Raw genomic sequence first — 22430 nt, forward strand, 5'->3', positions numbered from 1 at the left:
CCTTAAAGCCTTCATGGCAGGTGGTATAAAATGCCAGTGACAGTTCCCGCAGACCCACGTGGATGAGTTGCCTGTGGACAGCCCCATGTGCATGATGGAACTACTCACATGCCTAGGGCATCATCCTTGCCCCTCTTCTTCCTACATCTAATCACAACCTCTTCTTTCTCTTTTGAGTATCTCTCAGATCCGCCCCTTCATCTTCACCCATCACCTTCCATTGTCTCTTATTGGGGTTTGGGGGTGGCTTTAAACCTGTCTGCTTGGCTCCTCCGGCCCAGGCACTCCTACCTGAGAGAGCCCTCCAGCTACAGGCCTTTTTGTTCCCCCTTGGCCTGCCCAGGGCCCCTCTGAAGCCTGAACCCTCATGCCCTGTTGGTCTCATCTGCTGCCATTGTCCTGTTGCTGCTTATTGGACTCTATTTTGTCCCCAGAGCATGCCAGACAATTCACACCTCTTTCCCCGTGTGGCTGCTGTTTCTCTTTCTCCACTGCCTGTCCTCTTCCTCAGGACCCAGCTGATAGGACGTTCCCCTCAACCTGACCTCTCTCCAGCAGAGTGGTGGCTTGGCCACCTCTGCTCCTGGGGTGTGCACTGTGCTTACACTTACTACAGTACTCTGTAGCTGCCCCTCCCTCTCAGGGTCTGGCCAGGGCCCTGGTGAAACTCAGCAGGTGTTGAATGAATGAGTGAATGAGAGAGAGCATGGAGAGCATGTACATGTACTCACGGCTCTGAGCCTGCTTCTCAGATACCTGCCTGGGTGAGAAGCGTTAGCGTTTCCACCTTTATTTGACACTTAATATAAAATTACAAGATAAGATCTTCCACCCCTGGCAGTGAGGTTAGGGTGATATAATCGTAAGATCCTTCTTATCCCTTTTTTCAAACGGTAGAAAATCACTGTTTGTTACTGGTGATGGCATAGTTGTTGCCACTCTAGAAAAAGGAGAGGGGAAGTTGTTCCATGATGCATCAGTGTCCTGTGCTGAATTGGAACAGCCTTGTCCCCAGACTGGGCTCAGCGCCCTCAGTTTGCAGATAAGGCTGTGGTTTGCCCAAACTTCAGAGCCCATTTATACTGTCTTTGTTCATTCATTCCTTTCTTCCTTCCTTTAAATATTAAACACTTGCCCTGAATTCTTCCCCTTGATAAAGACTCTAAAGGCAGAGCAGTGGTTGCCTGGATGCTGAAGGGCAAGACCAGCACGGTCTCACTGAAGATTAAAGCTGTCTGTACACAACACACGCACACAGAAACACATACTATTAAGCACTTGTTGTGAGCTGATCTGGTGCTAATTGCTGCAGTCGGTGTAGGTTTGAATGAGATTGGGACCTTTTCTGTCTGCACCAAGGAGCTAACACCTAGCAGGGGTGGCCCCTACATAGGCCAGCCATTTAGTGCGGAAATAAATAAGGATGTGAAGCATAGGCCTGACCCAAGGGATGAAGTGACAAACCGTTCAGAAAAGCTGCACTGAGATGTCCATGTTCCTTCTGGGGTTTGAGGATGCGTAAAAGTTGACTAAACCCAGGAGCATCAATGTGCATTGGAATCAGAGGGCAGAAACAACACATATGTTAGAGATTGCTCTGGTCGGGGCGTTGAGAGTTCCTGAGACACCGAGAGGGAGATAATATGCAGAACAAGAGACGGGGCTGTGTTTAGCCCTTTAAGAAGTAAAACCAACAAGACTTGGTGACTGATTGTAGAGGGTTAGGGAAAGGGAGGAGTTAGGGTTGACTCCCAGGCTTTTGGCCGAAACCTCTGGGCGGAGGGGTCAAGAAGCTGGATCAGACCCTGGCCTGTTGACTCACAACCCAGGGCATGGGATACGAAGCTTTTTCTAGTAACCTTTGGTCTATTAAAGAGGTAACTTGGCCTGTGTAAAGTGAGCAGCTCTGATATAAGAAAGAAGTGATGGTTATTGTATTCCTCCTTTGTGAAGAGAGCTGGAGTATCTGCTGAGAGATGAAATAACCTCCTCCTAATTCAGGAGAAGTGAAGGCTGTGCTTCTGGCAGCAGTAAGAGGCTTTTTTTCCTCAAAACTTATGTTCACTCATGGGAGCAAAGCAGCAGAGCTTTGGGAGCAGGGAACTTTAGAAAGGCAGCATTTGGCTGCTTGGTGTGGGAGTGTAAGCTTGCTGGAGAACTCAGAACTGCTGGCTGCAGGGGGCGAGAGCCCTGCTGTGCATGTTGGGGGTGGGAGGGACTGCACACGTTCCTGGTGGCGGAGTCTGGCAGAAGCCCCGGGAAAGTTTGAGCACCAGAGTAAGAGTCCATGATTTATTAAAAAAAAAACAAAAAAACCCAAAACCTATTCTAATCAGTGTGTTTATAATTTACACTAGATTATTTATGATCAAAGGTATGAAATGATGAGACAATACCAAATTGTACCTTGATATTTATTTAATTCTTTAGAAGGCTACTATTACAGGGGCGCCTGGGTGGCTCAGTGGGTTAAGCCATCTGCCTTTGGCTCAGGTTATGTGGTATGTGGGTTCAAGCCCCATATCTGGCTCTCAGGTATCAGTACAGAGCCTGCTTGGGATCTTCTGTCTCTCTCTCTCCCTGCCCCTCCTGCACACATATTCATTCTCTCCCTCTCTCTCAAAAATAAGTAAACATTTAAAAATGTAAAAAAAAGTTTATAGAAAGCTACTGCCACATAGTATCAATTCAAATTGTTTAAGTATTCCCCCCTTTTAAACTATTTTAAAAGCCAATTTTGCTAATGGAGAAGGGGTAGCAGAGAGCTTGGTTTGAGGAGTCAGGATTAAACGCTTGCAGGAAACCCAGTAACATGTGTAAGGCACATCCCGTTGCTTCAGCGAGGCTCTTGTTCTGCCATCTGTGGTGCCTCAACAGGTCTGGGATAGAATTGAGAGGGTTGGTGAACTTGGATGGGAGCAAAAATTACATCTTTATTTTAACAAAATTCTAACCAATTTTTTGCATTATAAATTAAGTATTCAAAACATGGTAGTATTTGCAGTATATGTCACCAGTAGAATCATAGCTGTTTTCATATTATATTATAGTTGTGGCACATATCTGAAGATACCATTTATACTTACCACTACTTTGGATTTTTGGTAGTTATTAGATCTGCCACTATGCAAAGAGCCAGTGCCTTAATAGACAAGAACATACATTACTAGATTGCATATTTTTAAATTTGGATAATCGTACTTCAGTCAAATTGGTTTTCTTTTGAATCTCATGCATTGTGTTTCATCCATGGCACACAAAAGGTTAATAACCTCTGGTTAATGTCATGTAGTTGTGGCGTATGACCTCCACCTGGTGGCAGCATATTCCTTAAAGGTTAAATCTATAATCAACAGTTGTGAAGAAACTTAAAATAACAGTATACTTGGGTATGGTTTTCAAATAGTTTTGACCACAAATCCGCAGCAAGAAATAAGCTTTCTATCATAACTCAGTATACTTATACATAAGTTTCACAAAACAAGACTTGACTGTACCATGTGACACACTGATATTCTTTATTCACATATTCCCTTTGATTCTCTTTCATTAAAATAAAATACTGTTGTAACACACTCAGAAGCAGTTCAATGGGTCACATTGCGCTATTTGACATCATAGGGGACCCTCTTTCATTATTTTTCATTATTTTTTATCCAGTTGAACTTCACTTTGTTCTCCTTCTAAATACCCATTATTTTAAGGGCCAGAGTACATTTATATAACAGTTAGTAAATATAAATGTGTTTTTACACAGCCTTTAAAATTATTTATTCGTGATGTGTAATTTATATGCACTGAAATGGAACGATCTTAACTGTATACCCCATCAAGATACAGAACCTTCCTACCACCACACAAAGTTCTTCTGTGGCTGTTCTCAGTCAGTTCCTCCCTCGGTAATCACTATTCGGATTGCTTTGACCACAGATTGAGTTTTGGTCTTCTAGAACTTTATCTAAATGAAATCCTACAGTATGTATTCTTTTAGCCTGGTGTCCTTTGCTCAACGTAATGTGAAGATGAGTCCATGTTGAGTGGATCTGTAGTTTTGTGAGGAGCATTCCATTGAACGAATGTACGGTACTTTGTTTATTCTTCTCCTGATGGACTTGGGTTGTCTCTGTCTTAGCTATTGTGAGTAAAACTTCTATGAACATTTGCATACAAATCTTTCTGTGCACATGTTTTATCTCTCTCAGTAAGTGCCTAAGGTGGAATTGCTAGCTCAGTCAGTAAATTTAATGTGTGTTTAACTAAAGGAAACTGACCAACCGTTTGCCACAGTGGTTGAACCATTTTATATTTCCACTAGCAATGCATGAAAGTTTGGGTTGGTCCACATCCTTACCAAGTTTGGTGTGTCGGTCTTTTTAATTTTAGTCATTCTGGTAGATATGTAGTTGTATTTCTTGGTGATTTGCATTTGCCTGATGACTGATGTTGAACACTTTTTCATGTGTTATTAGCTGTTTGTTTATCTTGTGACGTATCTGTTGAAGCTTAGGTATTTTTTTTTTAATATTAGATTTGTACAACTTATTTATTTTGGATGCCAGTCCTTCATGACAGATATATGCATCTATAAATGTTTTCTTTTAGCCTGTGACATAAGTATTCATTTTATTAATGGTGTCTCTCTTTAAAAAATTTTTTTAATGTTTGTTTTTGAGAGAGGGAGAGAGCATGCGAGTGGGAAGGGGCAGAGAGAGAGAGAGAGAAAGACAGAAGATCCCAAACAGTCTCAGTGCTGACACCTGAGAGTCCGATGCGAGAGTCGAACCCACAAACCACAAGATCATGATCTGAGCTGAAGTCAGATGCTCAACCAGCTGAGCCATCCACGTGCTCAGTGGTGTCTTTTAATTAGCAAACATTTTAAATTTAGACAGCAATTTAATAATTTTTTTCTTATATATTTTGTGGTTTCTGGGTTCTGTCTAAGAAGTTTTTTTTCTACTCCAAGTTTGGCAAGATAGTTTTTGGTTTTTATGTGTAGTTCTATTATCCATCTCAAATTAATTTTTGTGTATGGTATGAGGTAAGTGTCGAGTTTTATTTTCCTTCCATACTTATATTTGTTCTACTTGGGCCATTGGTTGAAAATAGATTCCCTTCACCACCATTGGATTACAGCACAGAATTTAAAAAAACAAACCAAAAAACAAACAAACAAACAAAAAAGAAAAAAAACCCCAAACTTGTTGGGCCAAAGAGATGCAAAAGTACCATTTTCCTGGAGGCCATCCCTGACCCTTTGGGCCTTTGAGACCATCCCCAACCTGCAGTCTTGATCTTCTGTTTGTTTCTAAGTTAGTTCATCCATAGTTATCTAGAGATTTGCAGAAATTACTTTAGTCATAACATTTTACAGGGTCGATAGCCATGCCACAGCCCGCCTAGTCACAGGTGGCTGTTTAAGTTAAATTAATGTCAAATACAATTTAGAATTCAGCTTCTTAGTCACATTTCATGTTCTCGAGAGCCACACATGGCTACTGGCTACCCTGTTCAACAGTGATAGGAAGCAGGATTTGTACAGTTTTACAGCGTATTTTAATGAAACTAATTGAGTTTTGATAACTGTCATTCAGCATCCACTTTCCTTTCCTTGGTTCTTTTTCACTGGTCCTGGCTTCTGTTTCTATTCTAAAATGTCCGGTCCTAGCCGTTCCTTTTTTCTTTCTAAAAATGCAGTAGCTTATGATCTGTTCTTTCCTGCATTGAGGGAAGAATCCTCCTGACTGTCCATGGAACCATTCCTTTCTGGAGCCTACCTAGTTCTGACCTATTTCATTTCTCTCAGTCTTTGATAGTCATCCAGCTGCCACTGGATGCCTTGAAGATGCCCTTGAAGGTGTGGTCTGGAGAAGATCATCTTTGCCATTATGAATAAAATTCTATTTCTCCTTAGCATTTGCGCCCTAAATATTAAACTTGCAAAAACTGGTAGTTTTATGACCTGTAGCCCTGCCCCATATTAAGATTTCTGTCCACTAGGGAACTTTGTTGCCATTTCATCATGAGTAACCACATAGGAATTTGTGAGATTTTCTCTCATTGTTTGCTGGGTGTGAGCTAACTCTGCCATTAATGTCTTTTTAGTGTGGGAATTTTGCTGTCCTGGTGGATCTTCACATACTGCCGCAAGGTTCAAACAAAGATACCAGCTGGTTTTCTGAACAGAAGAAAGAGGTACCACAAAATTTTTTACTGTTTAAATGCAATAGCTGCTGCTAAAAGAAATATGAACTCTTTCAGCTTTCATTTTCATCAGTAGGCAAAAAATATTGAATGATATTTAACCCTTAAAAAACAGTAGTTGTATTCCCAATGACAGACCTGCTTTTTTTTCCTTAAGAAAGTGACAGACACATCTGTATATTTCATATACTATATTATTTAAGCCATAAATATTCTACCTCTTTGGGGGGAATGGGCTGTTTATATTTAAGAAAAGAAGACATAAAAGTGACTGTTCTAGGCAAGCAGGCACTTTAACTGGTTTTAAAGGACAGACTGAGCCCCTGAAGTAGGCGTGGAGTGAATACAAGACTGATCTTTCACACCTTGAAATTAAATTCTTATTTAATTCTTCAGTTCTTATTGTCTGCACATTTGTCTTCTACCATCCTTTTATTAACATGAGTCTTTGACAGTAAGTGTTGAGATGTTGGACTGTATTCCTTCTCACTATGATATGTCAGGGAAGCCTATGGCCGGATGGTCATGTGACTGGGAGCCATGGCGTTTGACCTCCTGGGCCTCAGTCTCCTCATCTGCAAATGAAAAAGTTCGACCAGAGGTCAGCTGAGTCACTGCTGGCTCTCCGTTTCTGTGATCCCACCCAAGTGCTGCTGTGGCCGGGGGTTGGAGAGTGCATCTGGCTTTCATCACGTGTTCTGCTTCCTTCTCCATATCCTTGTCCTCCAGAGCAGGGATGGTGAGGCAGTGGCCTGCACGTAACTTTCAGAGAATGACAGCACTTTGTGTCCTCCATGATACTCGTCACAATAGCTTTTTAGAACTAGACATAAAAACAAATTTAATTGAAAGATAGTATATGGAGAAGAATCTAGTGATAGTGGCAACAAAAGCAAGCCAAAAAACCTTTACTGTGGCAACTGTTTTCAGTCAACTTTTGAAGATTACTAGGAAAAAAATTCCTCCAAAGAAAATTTGTAATTAGTACATTTTCAGTCAAAAGGTAATGATACAATCAGCACTTGGCTGTCAGAATATTGCAAAGGATACCTGGTGGCCCCCACCTGGGAGAAGGCAGACACAGGATTCAGTATAATGGATTTACCATTCAGGTCAATACATTGTCTTCTTCAGATCTTAATATTTAGTGTGCTAGCATCTCCTATGACAATTCAACTCCATGTAATTCTAAGATTTGGCTTACCAACAACACATGTCCCTGTGATTCAAAACGTTCCTTTGTTTCCCCAAAGTGACCAATGCTCACCTTAAGGATACCTCACCCCAAAAGCCTTCTGACTTGACTGACATTAACAGCGGTCTAGAATCCACTGTTCCAGGCCCAGCCTGTTGCCCATTTTCTCCCAGCTTTACCACCTCATCCTTAGCCCTCTCTTGTTGATATTTAGTCAGTTTTGCCAAGCCCGTTGATTTGGAAGGGTTTAAAATAAAGCTACAAGTATGTGAGTCACCTCCTACCCAAAGCATGAGGCTAAAATTTTCCAGGGAGCCACACGTAGCTGTGCCACTCCACTTAGTCCCATGTCCAGGCAGCAAGGCATGACTTAGCAAAGGTGCTCCGAGCATGACGGGACCTGCAGAGCTTGGCTGCGTGTTCGCTCCAGCGTTACTCCAGGAAGCCAGGCTTCCCTCACAGAGCAAAGCAGATGGTTTGCTGTGTATACTTGAAGTTGTTTCTTTATAGTTTGTTCACTGATGTGAAAATTGCTCCAGGAGAGGGGTGCCTGGGTGGCTCAGTCGGCTAAGCGTCCGACTTCGTCTCAGGTCATGATCTCATGGTTCGTGGGTTCGAGTACTGTGTTGGGCTCTGTGCTGACAGCTAGCTCAGAGCCTGGAGCCTGTTTCAGATTCTGTGTCTCCCTCTCTTTCTGACCCTCCCCTGCTCACACTGTGTCTCTCTCTCTCAAAAATAAATAAAACATTAAAAACATTAAAAAAAAAAAAAAAGAAAGAAAATCGCTCCACGAGGGAGACAGAGACAGAGACGGGAGAAAAGCTAGTCAAGGAAAGGATATGCCTTTAGTCTCTATTCAGTGCCTCAGTGCTTTCATGTTTTTTTATCACTAGATCATCTCATGATTGGGATTTCATGAGCCGTCAATTTGATTGCATTTTAGCAGTCACTTTATATAGTGAAAGTCTTAAGAATGTCCAGTTCCTTTTCAGAAAAAGGAACTAATTGCATGGATTAAAGCCATGTTTATTTTGAGTCCAGCACGAGTAGTCTTTGTACCCAAACAGTCAAACTCGAACTGTTGCATTTGTAAACTTGAGGAAACAAATCGGAGCCCTTCTTAGCCTAGAAATACCCCGTATATCTCTGTCTTCTTGCTCATCGATTTCAGCTTGGTCTTTTTAATCTGCTCGTCCAGTTTAGCTGGGACTTTGTCTTTTCTTGCATTGCTCTGGTTCTGAAGACAATGCTTTGCCAAGTGTGGTGTGGTCAGTTACTAGGTTATCTTGACCACATTGCACATGGTCTACCTTCCATTCGTCAAACTTGACTCATAGAAGGAAAGCCCCGTAACTATAGGGAGAAAGTTTGTGTTGTATGGGCCTTTCTTTTATTTTTGTCATGCTATTTTTAGTTCTAGCCTTATAGGGCATTTATGGCTAAATTTTAACAATCTTTGTTTCCATGTATGTCTTTCACATATTTTCTAGCTCAGTCATAGTTGAACCCTGCATGTGAAGCAAAATTCTTTAATTGTTAAAACAACAGTATGGGGCAAGGCTGCCTTTCTGTTTTGTGAACAATGCCAAAACGCTCAACTGTAAATGGATCTCTCTCTATTCCACAAGGCACTGCATCTTTGGGCTGCAAAATGAGAGCAGGAGAGAGATCAGTGTTTCTATTTTATGTACAAATTCCCATTTGTGAATTGAATCAAGGATTTTCAGTACTGTTGAGGAGTGTCCGTATTTGCAGTAAAAGAAAAGTTTGGCTCTCATTGCCCTTCAGAGCTCCTTAAAATTTTGTTCTTGTTTTAATTTTTGAAGATGCTAAGAGATCAACCTGAGATGGCATTGAAGAAACCAGTGAAACAGGTTTGAGTTGACCTGGGCAACTTGGAGCCTTCTGCAGAGTCTGGGAATTGGACCAGAATTATTAGTTCTTACACACCAGTTCTTAATCAAAGATAAGAAATTTAGATTTGTGTGCCATTTTCTTCCCCTTTCCTTATATTGGCTCTGTCTCTGGTAGTGTACCTAAAATGGACAGTGTCTTCCCATCATGTGGTGGACTTTTTAAAGTTTTGTTTTTCTTTTCATAAGTAACACTGATACATAAAACAATACACAGCTCTAGAAGTTTGCTAGTCGTATGGTACATTGACATTGAATTAAAGCCACGTATTTCTGTTGCCTAATAAACATTAATCTACTTTAGAGAAATATGAGAAGTTAAATTATTTTCACCATTAATCGGTGGATATAGTGCAGTTTTCACAAAAGCAAATAGGCACATATAGTATCATCAACAAGAGCGTGGGAGAAAATCACATTACTGATTGTTAGTTCTCTCTTCAGCCCATCACTCGGTGCCATTCCTTTATCAGTAGATGGTCTAAACCTGAAGCCAGAAACTAATGAATGAAGGATGGTGGTGTTTAGGTTAAGAAAACTATTGTATCAAGTTTGAAAAATGGGAACTATTCACATAAAAATGGCTGTGCCAGCTCCTCTGGAACAGATGAAAAGAGCTGATGATCCCACCCCCACCCCACCCCTGCACCTGGCAACCTCTCATGACGATAGTCCTCGGGCAGGGCTGCCTCTGCTGGCTGGATTGGGGTCAGAGTGGTAAGCCCCACCTCCTGGATCCTTCCCTCATCCACAGTCTTGCCACAGCGGGCACTTCACTGCATTTTTTACCTTCCTTTTAGAAATATGGAACAGAGGCAGAGGGAAATTAAATGAATTTCTCAGATCACAAACTGAACCAACATCATGGTTTTGAGCAAACTTCAGTAGCAAACTTAAACCTGGTGTGTTACCCTTGAGTTCAGATAGCATTCTTTTCAGCTTTCACAGCTAAGTAAAAAAGCAAACGAAAAGAAGTGTTCAGTGTTGGCTTTTTAATAAGCACGATGTTGACTCTTTTTGCATTGCATTACATGAGAAAATTATACCTCATTTTTTAATTTACTTTAGGAAGTCTGTTTACTGTTAAAAGAAACCATTGATTCAAGAGTTAAGGAGTACTTGGAAGTTCGTAAACAGCACAGGCCATCAAATACAGAATTCACAAGATCCAGTCCCTTGACCTTAAAAGGTAGGCACAGAGTACTTTGATTTTGGATAAAATTTCTGCTTTGTAGAGATGGCAATTGTGTTTGACTCTGACTGTCGTGTTACTACAGTGGTACATTTAAAAAATATGTTCTAATGAAGATGCTTTGTTTGGGTAAAGAAAATTAACCAAAAAGCCCTGAAAGGCTTTTAATAGTAGGCAAAATATATAAAAATAGAAAATAAAACATTCCTAAGGAATCTGTACTTTATTTATTTTTTTTTTTGTGACAAGTTCTCTTACAAATAGATTTACATTAATACTGACTTGATTTGGGGCTTTATGCTTTTTAAAATGCTTTCATATATATGGCACCCTATTTCACAGGTTCTCAACTGGAGGTGATTTTGTACGAGGGGACATTTGGTGATGTCTGCAGACAGTTTTGGTTGTCTGGAATGGGAGGAGTTGACAGGGAGCTACTGGCATCTAGGGAGTTAGAAGCCATGGATGCCACCAAATATCCTACAGTGAGCAGGATAGCTCCTAATAACAAGGCATTATCTGGCCCAAAATGTCAAGGGCACTGAGGTTGAACTATTCTCCCTATTTCCTAACAACACTTTGAGAATGGTGATGTCCTAGCTGTAGGTGAGGAAGCTGAGGGTCTGCAAGATTAAGGGCTCGCCCAAATAAAAGATCATCTTGTAGAGGACCGAGACGATTTTGTTTATTTGGCATCCTCTCCCTCCCCCCAACCCCCTTCCCGGCCTTACTTAGCCCAGTGCTTGATACACAAGGTAAGCATACCTGTTGAAGGAAAGCATATTTGTGTGACAAGTGGCAGAACCTGACCCTAGACCCAGCTCTTCTGACTCCCAGCCCACTGTTCTTTCCACTGTATCATTGCTGCATTTTTAATTTTTTCTACTTTATGTTGGTGTTTTGTAACACTCCTTATGTTACAAATACAGTTAACCTTGTGTTACTCCTCAGAGGACAGTGCTGGACTGCTGCGAACCACGTTATGCTAATGTTCGATGTAGCATACTTAAACTACAGTGTTCACCTGGGCACAGCTGATAAGTAGGCAGACAGATTAACTTTACCCAAACTGAAAGCCTCAAACAAATGGAATTTGCAGTCCAAACAATATTGTGTTAGGTGACGCTTTCTGGAATTTCACTTAGTAGTAGAATAAAGCTTGAGAAAAGCCATAGGAGCCTACATCCTTTGTACTCCAGCAGACCTGGCTAGTCTCATTTTCTTACTGGTACAAAAGCAGAAGGAACAGAGGTTTTCAGACTTCCATTTCTGATGTGGACGTGGCGTGGTCAGTACTGATTCTCAACTAGCCCTTCCCCTGCCTTCTTCTACTACTGAGTGGAAAATGCTAAGTACTCAATTTTCCAGCCGCTCTCACGGGTAGGGAACATGTGTTGTTTGTGGTTCTGGCCCCAAGATGAAAATCAAAGTCTTTGGGGCGCCTGGGTGGCTCAGTCGTTTGAGCGTCCCACTTTGGCTCAGGTCATGAACTCACAGTTCATGGGTTCGAGCCCCGTGTCGGGCTTTGTGCTGACGGCTAGCTCAGAGCCTAGAGCCTGTTTCAGATTCTGTGTCTCCCTCTCTCTCTGACCCTCCCCTGCTCACGCTGTCTCTCTCTCTCTCTCTCTCTCTCTCTCTCTCTCAGAAATAAATTTAAAAAAAAGAAAATCAAAGTCTTTGTTGGGCTCATGTGGTCAAGAAGTTTTATTTTATTTCATTCATTTTATATATATTTTAAGAAGTTTGTTTTAAAACAGAAAAGTGATCATTCTGTACAATTTTATAACCTATTTTTTTTTACCTAACATAATACAGAAATCCTTTCAAACACATATATCACCATTTTTAAAAAATTAGTTTTAATGTGGTAAACTATACATAACATAAAATTTACCATTGTAACCATTTTCAAGTGTACAATTTAGTGGCATTAAGTACATTCACATTGTTGTGCAGTCATTGCCACTTTCCATCTCCAGAACTTTTCATCGTCCCAAATGGGAATTCTTTACCCATTAAAGAATAAGTCCCCATCAGTCTCTTCCCTAGCCTCTCGTAACCACTGTTCTGCCTTCTAGCTTTATGAATTTAGGTACTTGAGGTACCTCCTGTAATGGAATCATCCAGTATATATCCTTTTGTGTCTGGTGTTTTCACTTAGCATGATGTTTTCAAAGTTCATCCCTATTACAGCATTTAACAGAATTTTCTTTGTTTTTAAAGCCAAATAGTATTCTGTCTCACACACACACACACACACACACACACACACACACACACACACAGTGTTTATTCATCTGTCACAGGACAGTTGAGTTATTTCTACCATTTAGCTGTTGTGAATAATGATGCTATGAACATTTGTGTACAGATACCTCTCTGAGTCCCTGCTTTCAGTTCTCTGGGTATATACATTGAAGTGGACTTGCTGCATTATATATATGGTCATTATTGGTTTAATTTTTTTGAAGAACTGTCATCCTGTTTTCCACAAACATTTTACATTCTCACCAAGAATGGATCCCAATTTCTCCATAATCTTGCCAATACTTACTTTCTCTTGTTTTGATGATAGCCATCCTAATAATTGTGAAGTGGTATCTTACTGTGGTTTCAATTGTGTTTCCCTCAGGGGTAGTGATTTTGACCATCATTTCATGTATTTATTGACTATTTATATATCTTTGGAGAAATGTCTGTTTGTGTCCTTGGACCATTTTTCAATTGGATTGTTTGCTTTTTTGGTTATTGAGTTGGAGGAGTTCTTTTATATATTCTGGATATTAATTCCTTATCAGTATATGATCTGCAAATATCTTCTCCCACTATGTGTGTTGCCTTTTCACTCTCCGTAGTGTTCTTTGATGTGCATTTTAAGTTTTGATGTAGTCAATTTATGTATTTATTATTTCGCCACCTGTGCTTAATGCTATATCCAAGAAACCATTACTAAATCCAGTGTCATGAAGCTTTTCAAAAATTGTGTTTTCTTCTTAGAGTTTTATAGGTTTTGCCCCTTTTAATTATGTCTTTGATCCATTTTGAATTAGTTTTAAGAAAAGGGTCCAAACATATTCTTTTGCATGTGGATATTCAGTTGTCCCACCACCATGTGTTGGAAAGTCTGTCCTTTCTCCCATCGAATGGTCGTGGCACCCTCATTGGAAATTTTTGATCATAAATGTGAGAGTTTAGGGGTACCTGGGTATAAGTATTCTGCTTCAGCTCAGGTCATGATCTTGTGCTTTATGAGTTTGAGGCCCTCATCAGGCTCTGTGTTGACAGCTCAGAGCCTAGAGCCTGCTTCGGATTCTGTTTCCCTCTCTCTCTGCCCCTCCCCTATTCTCTCTCTGTCTCTCTCTCTCTGTCTCCCTCTCTCTTTCTCTCTCAAAAGTAAACAAACATTGAGAAGATTTTTAATAAAAAAATATATGTGAGAGTTTATTTCTGGGCTCTCTGTTCTATTCCATTGTTGTAGATGTCTGTCTTTATACCAGTACCGCACTGTTTTGGTTACCATAGCTTGGCAATAAGTTTTGAAATTAGGAAATATATGAGTCTTCCAACTTTCTTAATGTTGTTCAAAATTGTTTTGGCCATCCAGGGTTCACATCACCATTTTTAATGGCTATGTAGTGTTCCATTAAATATCCATACTCTTTTATTGGTGGGACATTTAGGTTGCATCTAATGTTTATACTGTCATAAACAGTGGTACAGTGAATATCCTGATGATATACATATGTTTGCACACTTCAATTTCTTTATAAATTTTTTTAATGTTCATATTTTTATTAGTTTGTAAGCACTCCTTAAGGATATGAATACTTTGTATGTTTTATATGTTGGAAGTGATTTTTCTGAGTTTGTCATTTGCCATCGACTTGGTTTATTTAACTGCACAAGCACAAACAAGAAAAAGCCTGTGTTTGCCCCCTGGAGCCCCTGGTGACTGGCCACTTATGGGAGGGGCCCTGGCTTCCCTGTACTGAGATAAGTAGTGAGTTCAGTTTGATTGCCAGAGGGAGAGAGGATGATATAATGCACCGCTGTGTTGTTCACTCTTTAGGAGAAAAGCTGTGTTAAGTATTCCTTGCTGAAAGTTAACTTGGTGTGAAAATACTATCTTCCCTTTCCTTTCTACTTCTGGTAACAGTTAATGTTTAATGGAGCATGTCTTGTGGTGTTCATACCTTAGCCGGTCCCCTCCTCTGCTGCCAGCAAGCAGTCCCTGCTACTGCCACCCCTGGATACCTGCGCACCAAGAGCAGCCCCCTGGCTGGCTTCCTTGGCCTACTCTGCCCAGTGCCTCGTCTGCTCTTCACACTTCAGTTCATGACATCCCTTAAAAGCAGAGGTTGATCATGTGAACCTCTTCCCCAAGGCTCCCAGAGTGCAAGCTAGGATCCTTCAAGTAGCTGCCTGTCCAGCCTTATCTTGTCTTGCTTTTTCCTTCTTTCTTGCTCCAGCCATAGAAGCTTAATTCCTTTCTTCCATAGCTCCATTCTTCTACTCATCTTGGGGCCTCTGTGCATGTTGGAGCCCTGGTCCCCTCTTTCCCTGTGCTCAGTCTGCTCTCTGTTCAAAATCACTCCTCAGGAAACTTCTCCTGGGGGCAGGTCTCCTTGTCACAGACCCACAAGCATCCTGAACACCATTCCTTCAGTGTCTGTCTCTCCACAAACATGTAAGCTGCCTGAAGACAGGCTCTGCCCCTTCTATTACTGTTGTGTCTCCAGCTTGGAGGACATTTTCTGCTCTGCAGTAGGCACTGAATAAATGCTTATACAGATGATAAATTACACACATGGTTATATCCTTCCTCTTCCTAGTAAGGTCAAGGCTTGCCATAACCTCCCCATCCTGCCTTGTCTCCTCTTGCTACTCACTTTCCTGTCTCCCAGAAGCTGTATTCTGTATCCCTCTGCCTTTACATTGACAGGTTTCTCCTTTGTCTGGAAAGCCTAACTTTTAAGACCCAACTTGAATATTACTACTCCAGAGTCTTCCTCAGTTTCTCTTCTTATGGCACTTGCCACCTTTAGTACATTTGTCACGTTGTATTGTAATTGTGTTACAGTCAGTTTACCTTTCTCGTTCTCCTGCACTGGCAAAGATTGATTCTTTGCCACCCACAGAGACTTTTCTTCTTCACTTTGCTGCTTAACTCTAGAGCATAAGCAGAGAGCTCTGTTTGTGGTTACAAGTGTTTAACCTCATACTAACCTGTTAATTTCCAAAAGGAAAGAGCATTGTTCATCTGTGTCTACCACAAGGTCACTTTTCACAGAGGTTCATCTTGCTTTAGGCTGTGTGGACCTGTAGGGATGAAGTGGACACACAGTGATCTATTGCCACCTTATATTGTGTATTAACAGCGCCGCGAAAAATGGAAGCTGAATTTTACTTTTTACTCTCGCCTCAGAGCCAAAGACCTCTCTCTACACTTATCTAACTGCCTGTTCACTCAGCTGTTCCCATAATCTTACTTAAATGCCTTTTTCAAAAGCAATTTCAAAGCCACTAACTGTAAGGCCTTGCCTATTTCCTCCTCAGAATCCAGCTCTGAGTCTCATGTTCCCTGAAAATAGAGTTGTCGTTACTGTTTGGTGGTATGGATGAATGTGAGTGGTTTATGCTTTTGTGTCAAGCGGATATCTTCTCTCATCTACATGAGTTTCTTACCTTTTTCTATTTCTAAATCCACGTGACAATAATGGTGCCTTATCACAGTAAAGATACTCAGCGCACAGTGCTGTCTGAGCTGAAGTCTCTAGGCAACTTTGCTGATTATTCAGAAAGAAATTAGCATTTTTCATGCCTTCAGTTTTCTTTATAAAAAAATAGCATAAATGCTTTTGAGACTATTTCCTTAATTTTACAGTGTAAAGGATCACAAAGAGTATTCACAAACTCAGCAGACAGCATAGCACAGACATTTGCTGATGGCTTCATCTTTTTAACGTCATCTGAGATGTCATTTCAACAGATTCAGTAAAAATTAGTGTTGTAAGAATGTTTTTTAAAACACTTCACTGTCGATTTCTGTCACTTCTGTCTCATTGATGTTTTTCCCCTTAGCCTTGCCAGTGCTAGGTGTTAAGTGTTTTAATTTTTCCCAGTTTGACGGGCCAAAAATCAAAAAAGGAGATGCTGAGCTCTTTGATTTTTGTCTTTCACTTTTATGTACTTATTGACTGAACTGCATATTCCCAGCTATTGCTCATCTTTGTATTGGGTTGTTTGCCTTTTTCTTCTTAATTTTTCTCTTGTTCTGTTGTTCCTTCCTTGGTCAAGGCCTTCCTAATCAACTCTTGAATTACTGCCACAGCATCCCAGTTTTTCTTCCAATTCATCCACACCTCTGCTGCCAGAGTGGCCTTTCAAAAACAAAACTGTGATAGTCTCTGGCTTAAAAACTTCTGTGGTCAGGAACCTTAGTTGCCTAATATCCTTTATTTAATTTCATTTCTGCTTGAGACTAGCATAATGAGTCCAGTTCTAAAGCAGAGTCAATTGAAGATATTAGCCCACAGGATCTACTTGTGGGAGGCCTCCAAAGGCACACAGGCAGCAGATTAACAGCCACAAGGTGAGGACGGCTTTGGTATGTACACCATTTCAAGTGCACTCAGGCCTGGATACCAGCCTCCGCCCTGGTCTGGAAAAGATTGACTTTTGGGCACAGGGCCACAGCACCATGCTGCCCCTTGTGAGCCACTGCAGAGCAGAACCAGGTCCCATGGCTGTACCCTGCTCGCAGGTGAGCCACAGTGGGCAGAGTGTTTGGCTCTTCCCCTGGGAAAGTGGGACTTTATAACGTGGGAAGTCGCCAGAACACAGGAGGGATGGTCAGAAGTTTTGGTGGGTGGACACAAGTTACAAAATAACCACTCAAGTTTTCCTCTTGGCTTCCTGCGTCCACAGACTTCCAAACAACAGACTTCTGCCTAAGGAGACAGCTCTCCCAGTGGCAGAGGAAGTAAGCTTAGCATCTCCTCTGGGAGAGGGAGAGAGTGAGAGCGAGAGAGAACACACCCAGAGTCTCACGCCCTAGCTCCAAACCCAGGCTTTCTGGGTGACATTCACTCACAGCCCACCTTTGTTAACTTATTGACTGAATTACAAAGCTTACATACCTTGCATAGAATAGTAAGGAAACACAAAGCCAAAAAACTTAGATAACGTGTTAATATGTACATGCTGCATCAAGGAAGACATTATTTGAAGATGCCACCATTCTAACTTTTGAAATAAATAGTTGGTGTTTATATCTGCCTTCCTCTAATGTTTATTTCATATTCCCTTGGCCCTTAGCCAGTACCTCAGCTGATCAGGATTCCTTACCCAGCAAGGTGATCCAAACCTTCATTCCTGAGGGATTTGGGCCGGCAGTGGTCCTGCCTTTATGAGGTTGCCATAGTTCTCATTAACTTTTAACACTGGAAATGCGCCACCAGATAGAGCCCGTTATGCTCCCTGTGTTTTATCCACTTGGATCTATTATGTCGTCATGGGCCAACATTTCCACTCCCCTTTTGGTGTTTGTCTAATGGCATAAAAAGCCTGAAGGAGTTATGTGGCACTTTTAACTCTCAGCCTGGGTCATTGTTATCCTCTCTGTTCCAGTCTTCCTTTGAACACCGATGAAGCACTGTCATGAGGATGGAAAGCGAGCTTTTGCTGAGGTGGTCACTTCCCACTTCCACTCCCTGGTTCCAGGAATTCTTGCCAAGGGCACATATATTATTCTGCTGGTCACAGCACGTAATATAGGACTTTACCCCAGTCCCACAGAGTCCTGCCTTGCATTTTGTATAATAACTGAATTTTCAGCAGACCCTTTACCACTCTGTAAGGGCAGCTGCATTTGATCCTTGCTTGGTTGCTTGGTAGGACCATTGAATTTTATGAATATACTGGCTTATTTGTAAAATGAGTTTCTTGGTCAGAAGCACTGTGGTGATGACAGTGAATGAAGCTTTCAGTAAGTCCCTGGATGATGTGGCTACCAGAAACATGGTAGCCATAGAAAACACAACCAAATCCCCAATAAGGGTCCATTCCAGTGAAGATACTGTCTCCTCTGTAATGAAAGAGGTCCATTATAATAATCCACCCAACACCGCTGATCATGGGCCCATCTTCTTACAATATGAGAGTTGGTAGAGAAACTTCTGTTAATTACTGCTACTGGCAGATTGGGCATTTGGCAGGGCTCCATGTTGGTGAGGTTAAGTCCATGTTGTTGAGTCCAAGCATAATGTTCATCCTTGCCACCAAGGCCACATGGCTCATGAGCCCTTGAAGCAGGTAATCTGGCACCTGGGGTAAGAGTCTGGCCAGCATCCATGTGCGGGTCATTTTGTCCAGCTCATTACAAGATCTTCTTAATGGAATGAATCTTTTGGAGAACATTCACATAAGATACTGATACTTTCACACACACTCCACATAACTTTTCTCCAAATGTCCTTGTCACCAGTCCTTCTACTCGAGTTCTTGCCAAAGAATGAGTGAATGAATGTGCACGTGTATGCGCGCGCGCGCACACGCACGCACACACACTCACTCTTCAGGCTGTCTTTCCTTACAGGCCAGATGGACCCAAAATGTACTCTTGAATCACATTCTGCACACTGAACAGATTTTGTTTCTCTGCCCTGAATGAGGTTATATCACTGCATTCATTCACTTCTGGTCGATACTATCCTGTTGAGCAGAGCCATTGATTAGCACAAATTTTTATCTGCTAATAAACTGGTCACTCAAGCTGTCACCCTTTCAAGTCATTTAATTAGTTCAGAAAAGCCCACAAACATACATACAAAGTGTTTGTGCTCATTTCTTACTAGTAAGAGTTACAGGGCACAAGAACTTGAATGAACTCTTTGACATGCTCAAAATGAACTCTTTGATTTCCAGTAATCAGTATTGCTTTTGGTCTTGATAGGGAGAGGAAACTCCAAAGACTTTTTTTTTTTTTGTCTTTTCCTTACTATATTGCACTCTAGGAGACATGGAGTCCACATTTAGGTTCCATTAGTTTCAGGGTAAATTTACCCCAGTAATGTACTCATCAAATGAGAAGAGAAGTACAGATTTTCATAGACCTGCTGCGCCCTCTGGGAGATTAATTGAAACCAAGTTTCTACATGTCACACTCTGGGGATCATAATGGCCATCTAGAACCCCAAGAATTAGCATTATCTCAGAGCCAATGTCCAATCAGTCTCAAAAATTCTGGTTATTCCCCTTTTTTCATTGCACAGGAACCATAGTAAACAGCTGTGCCTCCCAAGTGGAAGATTTATAGTTCTGACATGAGGGATGCCTGGCTCTCCATTCAAGGAGATACAGTTCTGAGAATGGAGTCAAATCTGGGGACTGGGTAAGAGGCTATGACTCTCCTTCAAGGTAGCTCAAGGCTGTTCACCAGACCTAGACTTTTTTTCCTATTGTATAATGTATTAGTTTGCTAGGGCTGCCATAAAAAATTACCACCAGCTGGGTGGCTTAAACAACAAATTTATTTTCTCATAGTTCTGGAGGCTGGAATTCTAAGACCAAGGTATCAGCAGGGTTGGTTTCTTTTGAGGCCTCTCTCTCCGGCTTGTAGATGTGGCCATTTTCTCCCTGTGGCTTCACATGATTTTCCCTCTATTTGTATCTGTGTCCTGTTTTCCTTTTATGTAACATGGACACCAGTCATACTGGATTTGGGCCCACTCTAATGACCTCATTTTAGCTTAATTACCTCTTTAAAGATTCTATATCCAAATACAGTCGCATTGTGAGGTGCTGGGGATTAGGATTTCAACATACAAGTTTTAGAGAGATACAGTTCAGCCTATAGCATATGGTTTAAGTAAGGCCTAAAGTATGTTCTCCATTTTATTTGGAGTTATAGACATATAAACCAATAAACCAAAGATGTCAGTGGATTGAGCCACTGACAGAGTTCCTCCCAAGGTTACTACTGAGTCGTGGCCCTCTAGTGGACCAAGTGACTTGGCCAGCCATGGGCCTTAGTTGACTGAAAATTTTAGGCTATCCAGTCACCAGATGATACATCCACTCTTGGGCTTTCATGGTCTACAGACACCATGTCTGTCATGGTCATTAGCCTTCTCAGCAACTACCTCTCACTCCCCAAGGTGGCTGCCTGCTCAGGAACAGGCCTGGTAGTAGTGTCCTCTCCATGTTGGCCCCCCACCATTGTGCAGAGAGTTCTGGGGAACACAATCACTTGGCACAAGCTAGCAGGCTCACACGGATCAGCATGCATAGTCTACTCTCATGGCATCCTGTACCTGTATTCCAGCAGAGGGATCCTGGTATTCCCAATGATCAACCTTTTTATTGAGCAGGAATGAAAGAGACCTTATATGAATAGGAGTGGTCTGACTATTCAGGAGAATATTAGGCAAGCCAACTGCCCAGTGCTGGTGGATTTTGCCAGCTCTACAACAGGACCCATGGGAGGCTGAGTTCAAGAGGAGCCCCTCTCCTCCAAAGGTGACAGGAGCTCCTGGTCCCAGATGACTTTGGCCAGGCAATCTTGGGAGAGCTTCTTTTTTTTTTTTTTTTTTTTTTTTACAAATAGTTTATTGTCAAATTAGTTTCCACATAACACTCAGTGCTCATCCCCACAAGTGTCCTCCTCCATGCCCATCCCCCCCTCCCCCCCACATCCATCAGTCCTCAGTTTTTGTCAGCATTCAAGAGTCTCTCATGGTTTGCCTCTCTCCCTTTCCCCCACCATTTCTGCCCTCCTTCTCCCCCTTGTTCCTCCGTCAAGTTCCTTTGGGAGAGCTTCTATGGTCATCTGTCAACTTGTCACTGTAGCCTACCTGACTCACAGGCCCCAGAACATCATGCTCATGCCTCTGGGTCTTTGCACATGTTGCCCTCCTCTCCCTGCAACTCTCCTCTCTTTTCCACGTTGTTGGGTCAGCTCCTCCTCCTCTTGCAGGCCTGTACCCTGGTGTCACTTCCCCTGAAGAGCTTTGTCTGATTCTGTGCATCTTGTGTCACTGGGAGCTGCCCCCGCCCTTTCCCGTGTGCCCAGTCCACCCTCAGCAGTAGCAGCACTAAACAGCACAATTGCTTCCTTGCTTCCCAGACAGACTTCCCAGCCAGGGCCCTTGAGCAGTTCAGCACCCAGTGCAGAGCCTTTCACTGGGGAGAAATAAAGGAGTAAATTGTAGTTTCTGTTCACCAGTCACATGTTCATTTGTCATGGCTGTGGGGACATGCTTCCATTGCAACATCTCTTGCCCCTTCAACAAAAGGCAGAGGTGAAAGTGGTCTGAGTTACAAATTATTAAGTAGTTGTTCTCAGTTGATTTTCAGAAAGTCAGAATCACATCCTACCCCAGTATAAGATTAGCTGCATTATCTCCTGGTTCTGTGGTACCTAGAGACTAAACATAGCCACCCTCCAGGGCCCCCCATCCCAGGTATCTGTTAGCATTTGTACCCCTACCAGTTACCTGTTTTGAGCTTCAGCCTGCTAGTCTCCAGCCCTGTGCCGGGTCTGCTGCATACCCACGGCAGATCCTTGGGGCAGCCCCTTCTACCCAGCATCCTTAACTCTTGATCTGAAGAGGAGAACAAATCTCAAGATTTCAAGCAACTTGCCTGAGGTCACAAAACTAGTAAGTGTCAGAGGCAGTGTAGAAATGCCGCTGTCTGATGTCTGGGCGGTCTCCCTGGCTTCAGAATCTCGACTAAGGGGAGAGAGAGGGAGAGTATGTGTATGTGTGTATCTATGTTTGTTTTCCCTTTTAATAAAACTTTCCTCTAATCATGAAAACCAAGCTGTCTTTCAGTTAACCATGTGAAAGCCAGGAGCAGCGTTCTGCCTGAACTACCATGTGAATATCTTTGTTTTGGTTTTATATACCCTCTTCTCTGATCACAA

General features: G+C 42.0%; 1 protein-coding gene across 1 annotated transcript in view; it reads left to right on the plus strand.

Moving 5' to 3' along the window:
* The window catches only part of LOC120226560 (SLX4 interacting protein), a 189725-nt gene that overhangs the window by 110579 nt on the left and 56716 nt on the right, over positions 1-22430 (plus strand). The window contains 2 exon segments of the mRNA XM_039224733.1: positions 6106-6195; positions 10381-10501. Of these exon segments, the coding sequence (XP_039080664.1) occupies positions 6106-6195; positions 10381-10501 (211 nt within the window).

Source organism: Hyaena hyaena, unplaced genomic scaffold (assembly GCF_003009895.1).
Source record: "Hyaena hyaena isolate Hyena2069 unplaced genomic scaffold, ASM300989v1 scaffold_16, whole genome shotgun sequence".
Classification (NCBI taxonomy): domain Eukaryota; kingdom Metazoa; phylum Chordata; class Mammalia; order Carnivora; family Hyaenidae; genus Hyaena; species Hyaena hyaena.